Source organism: Bison bison, unplaced genomic scaffold, assembly GCF_000754665.1.
Source record: "Bison bison bison isolate TAMUID 2011002044 unplaced genomic scaffold, Bison_UMD1.0 scf7180017864240, whole genome shotgun sequence".
NCBI lineage: Eukaryota > Metazoa > Chordata > Mammalia > Artiodactyla > Bovidae > Bison > Bison bison.
In genome coordinates this window covers 265,818-270,236 of record NW_011494812.1, presented here as the reverse complement: position 1 = coordinate 270,236, position 4,419 = coordinate 265,818, and the positions used below count along the sequence as shown (strand labels likewise).

Below are 4,419 nucleotides of genomic sequence, written 5' to 3'. Positions count from 1 at the left end.
CCCTCCCCTCCCCTCCCTCTGGGTCGTCCCAGTGCACCAGCCCCAAGCATCCAGTACCGTGCATCTCCTGCTTGGCTAATACTTGGCTAAAGGTACTGACAGACTCACTGGAACATGAAGATGATGTCCGGGAAGTACGGTGCTCAGAGCTTGATTTTCACTCCGCACTAATACTACAAAGGCTGCTCTCTCAATGGCCCTTGGTACCAAAGTGAAAACCTGAGTGGAAACAAATTATTTCAACATCTCAATTACTCCAATCAAGAGGATCAGTAAACAAGATCTTGCCTTTATTGGTGAAAATTAGACTGAGATGGTAGAGATAAAAAGATGAAAATTTACCTCTGATTCCCTTAAGTTCCCTATAAAAATAAATACAACAAGTACCTTAAACTCTACTCCAAAAGTAAGGAAGACACACACCTCAGGTCCAGAAGTAAGATTTCGGCAAACACCAGAGTTCCTTCCACTGAAGTACAAGGCAGTTGCCCAAGTGAGCTGGTATCTAATGGTTGCCTGAGGACAGCTACTGAGCAATCCTATACAGTCTGAGTGGTGGTCACAGTATCTAAAGAGTGTTAAAACTACATAAGCATGGAGTATGGATGTGAGAATTTCCTGAACAGATGAAAACATTTAAGCCATGTAAGAAAACTAAAACCAACTTATTTCACAAAAGTAAGTGAAACCCAAGCCAGGTTTGTTTTGTAAATGGCTCTGACAATCATAAAAGAAACAGAAGTCAACCACATAAAAATGGCAAGAAAAACTTCTACTGTAGTAACCAATCATTGTAAAAAGTAATAACTTCCTCATTTTTGCTCTGTAAGTCATTCTGTAATTTCATGCCCCTGAATTTCACATCAATCTTTTAATTTGGAATCTCCCCATTTGTGAACTGCTCTCATATCCACAAGAAACTCTTACTAAATATTACTCACTGATTTGGTGGTTTTAATTTTTCCATTTCTGGATTTTGGGCATGTTGATAAACTAAACAAAGGAAACTCAAGCAACGTGTAACCTGTGCTATAACTTTTGTTTTTAATGTTGTAATTTAAACCATGTGCCAAAAGTTAACCTCTAGATGTCCAAGCTGGATTTAGAAAAGGTAGGGGAAGCGGAGATCAAATTGTTAACATCTGCTGGGACATAGATAAAGGAAGGGAACTCCAAACAAACAACAACAACAAAAAAAAGAATATTAAAACTACATACATATGGAGTATGGATGTGAGAATTTCCTTCTGCATCATTGAAGATTTCCCTTGTGGCTCAGCTAGTAAAGAATCCACCTGCAATGCAGGAGACTTGGGTTCGATCCCTGGGTTGGGAGAATCCCCTGGAGAAGGGAAAAGCTACCCTCTCCAGTATTTTGGTCTAGAGAATTCCATGGACTGTATAGTCCATGGGGTGGCAAAGGGCCTGACACGGCTGAGCGACTTTCACTTTCTACTTCATTGACTATGCTAAAACCTTTGTGTGGATCACAACAATTTTTTGAAAATTCTTCAAGAGTTGGTTTGAGAAACCTGTATGCAGCTCAAGGAGCAACAGTTAGAACTGGACATGGGACAACAAACTGGTGAAAACTGGGAAAGGAGTACATCAAGGCTGTATATTGTCAACCTGCTTATTTAGCTTCTATACAGAGTACATCATACAAAAAGCCAGGCTGGATGAAGCACAAGCTGTAATCAAGATTGCCAAGAGAGATATCAATAACCTAAAATGTGCAGATGACACTACCCTTATGGAAAAAGTGAAGTGCAACTAAAGAGTCTCTTCATGAAGGTGAAATAGGAGAGTGAAAAGGCTGGCATAAGACTCAATATTCAGAAAACTAAGATCATGGCAGCTGGTCCCATCACTTGACAGCAAATGCTGCTGCTGCTGCTGCTGCTAAGTCGCTTCAGTCATGTCCAACTCTGTGCGACCCCATGGACAGCAGCCCACCAGGCTCCCCCGTCCCTGGGATTCTCCAGGCAAGAACACTGGAGTGGGTTGCCATTTCCTTCTCCAATGCATGAAAGTGAAAAGTGAAAGTGAAGTTGCTCAGGCGTGTCCGACTCTTAGCAACCCCATGGACTGCAGCCCACTAGGTTCCTCCATCCATAGGATTTTCCAGGCAAGAGTACTGGAGTGGGGTGCCATTGCCTTCTCTGTGACAGCAAATAGATGGGGAAAAATGGAAACAGTGGCAGATTTCATTTTCTTGGGCTCCAAAATCACTGTGAACAATGACTGCAGCCACAAAATTAAGACACTTGCCCTTGGAAGAAAAGCAATGACAACCCTAGACAGCATATTGAAAAGAAGAGACATCACCTTGACAACAAAGGTCTGTATTGTCAAAGTTATGGTTTTTCCAATAGTCATGTACAGATGTGAGATTTGGACCATGAAGAAAGCTGAGTGCCTAAGAACTGATGCTTTCAAACTGTGGTGCTGAAGAAGACTCTTGATAGTCCCTTGAACAGCAAAGAGATCAAACCAGTGTTTCTTAAAGGAAGCCAAACTTGAATATTCATTGGAAGGATGGATGCTGAAGCTGAAGCTCCTATACTTTGGCCACCTGATGTGAAGAGTCGACTCATTGGAAAAGACCCTGATGCTGGGAAAGATTGAGGGCAAGAGGAGAAAGGAGCAACACAGGATGAGATGATTGGATAGCATCACTGATTAAATGGACATGAGTTTGAGAAAACTCCAGATTTGTGATGAACAGGGAAGCCTGGTGTGCTGCAGTCCATGGGGTCACAAAGAGTCAGACGGGACTGAGAGACTGAGCAACAACAACAATGTACGGATGTAAGATTTGGACTGTTCAGAAGGTTGAGTGACAAAGAATTGATGTTTTCTAACTGAAGGGCTGAATAAGACTCTTGAGAGTTCCTTGGACTGCAAAGACATCAAACCAGTCAGTCTTAAAGGAAGTCAACCCTGAATATTCATTGGATAGACTGATGATGAAGCTGAAGCTCCAGCACTTTGGCCACCTGATGCAAGGAGCTGATGAATTGGAAAAGACTCTCATGCTGGGAAAGATGGAAGGCAAAAGGAGAAGGGAGTGGCACAGGATGAGATGATTAGATAGCTTCACTGATTCAATGGACATGAATTTGAGCAATCCCCAGAAGACCATGAAGGACACTGAAGCCTGGCATGCTGCAGTCCATGGGGTCAAAAAGACTCAACACAACTTAGCTATTAAACAACAACATCAAATCCTAGCCATTGTTTCTCTTGAGACTCAAACTGTCCCAATTATGATGTGGGAGTTTTTTCAACCCAGTCGCTTATTAATCCTTTTATCATACATTTATCATTGAGCTTCCCTTCACCTTCTGGTATGGCAAAGGTGTTCCAGACTCATGGAGAAACTTCCTGCTCCAAACTAGAATCAGCCATTTCTCCAAGGTCCTTTGGTTCCTTGTAGTGGGAAAATATTATGTGAACGCCTTAATCTGAGTTCTAAGCCTTCATTTTAGGGTTTTTTAAGTGGCCGGGACCTTTTTTTTAAGTCTTAATATTATGATTTTTTATTTATACTTGCAATTCAAGTTTAAAACTATAGTTTTACTCATTTACTCACAACTTTTCCACGTAGAAAAATTCTAGTTTCCTGTGAATCAACACAATTATGTACTCACTTAAATCCACTATACGCTATATTCCATATTATCCACCTGTCTCACTATACACCATATCTCACTAGCCTATACACAGATAGCTTTAGAATAACAATAAAAACACTACACACAAAAATATTATTTTGGGCCAGAGATCCACCAAAAGCAAGTTATTCTCTCAAGGTACTTATAAGTAGAAAGAAAAGAAAAACAATAAGAACTGTAGTGTTCTGGGTATGAGTAAAGTGGGTCTATGCAGGATACCAGTCAAGGGAGGGTTACTTCCACTGTAGCACTAAGGAAGGCTTTCTGGAGAAACAAGTTGCTCAGCTAACCATTATAGTCAGAAAATCATTCAGGCCAAGATAGAGACATTTTGTTAAAAATGCTCATCAGCTCTGCAAATACAATTACCTCAGCATAATTACAGTTAGTTCAATTTGAAAAATGATATTTCAGCAGAAGCAAAAAAAAGTTTTAAATAAGAAGTCAAAGGCATGTCACCATGAAGTAGTGTACATCATTTCATTTATTTCAAGGTATATTCTTTCTCACAAATCACATCTATGAAATCTGAGTGGATCCTGCTAGTGATATTGTCTCATAATAACAATTTTCATTTATGTTTCTGCTAGTGCATAAATTATGATTTATCTTACAACCTACAGGAACAATGACTTGATCAAATGTGAGGATCATTTGATGAAATATGATGAGATTGACTCCTAGGCTGACAACTTGAGTTTCAGGGTTCCTGGATACTTATTCCAAATGGAAAAGGAGACAT

The 4,419-nt window shown here is 40.2% G+C and overlaps 1 protein-coding gene across 1 annotated transcript in view; it reads right to left on the bottom strand.

Moving 5' to 3' along the window:
- Positions 1-75: 75 nt before the first annotated feature.
- Positions 76-4,419, bottom strand: part of LOC104993588 (T-cell surface glycoprotein CD1b-2-like) — a 7,611-nt gene continuing 3,267 nt past the window's right edge. Inside the window, 3 exon segments of the mRNA XM_010846909.1 lie at positions 76-219; positions 388-568; positions 3,596-3,625. Coding sequence (XP_010845211.1) covers positions 76-219; positions 388-568; positions 3,596-3,625 — 355 coding nt within the window.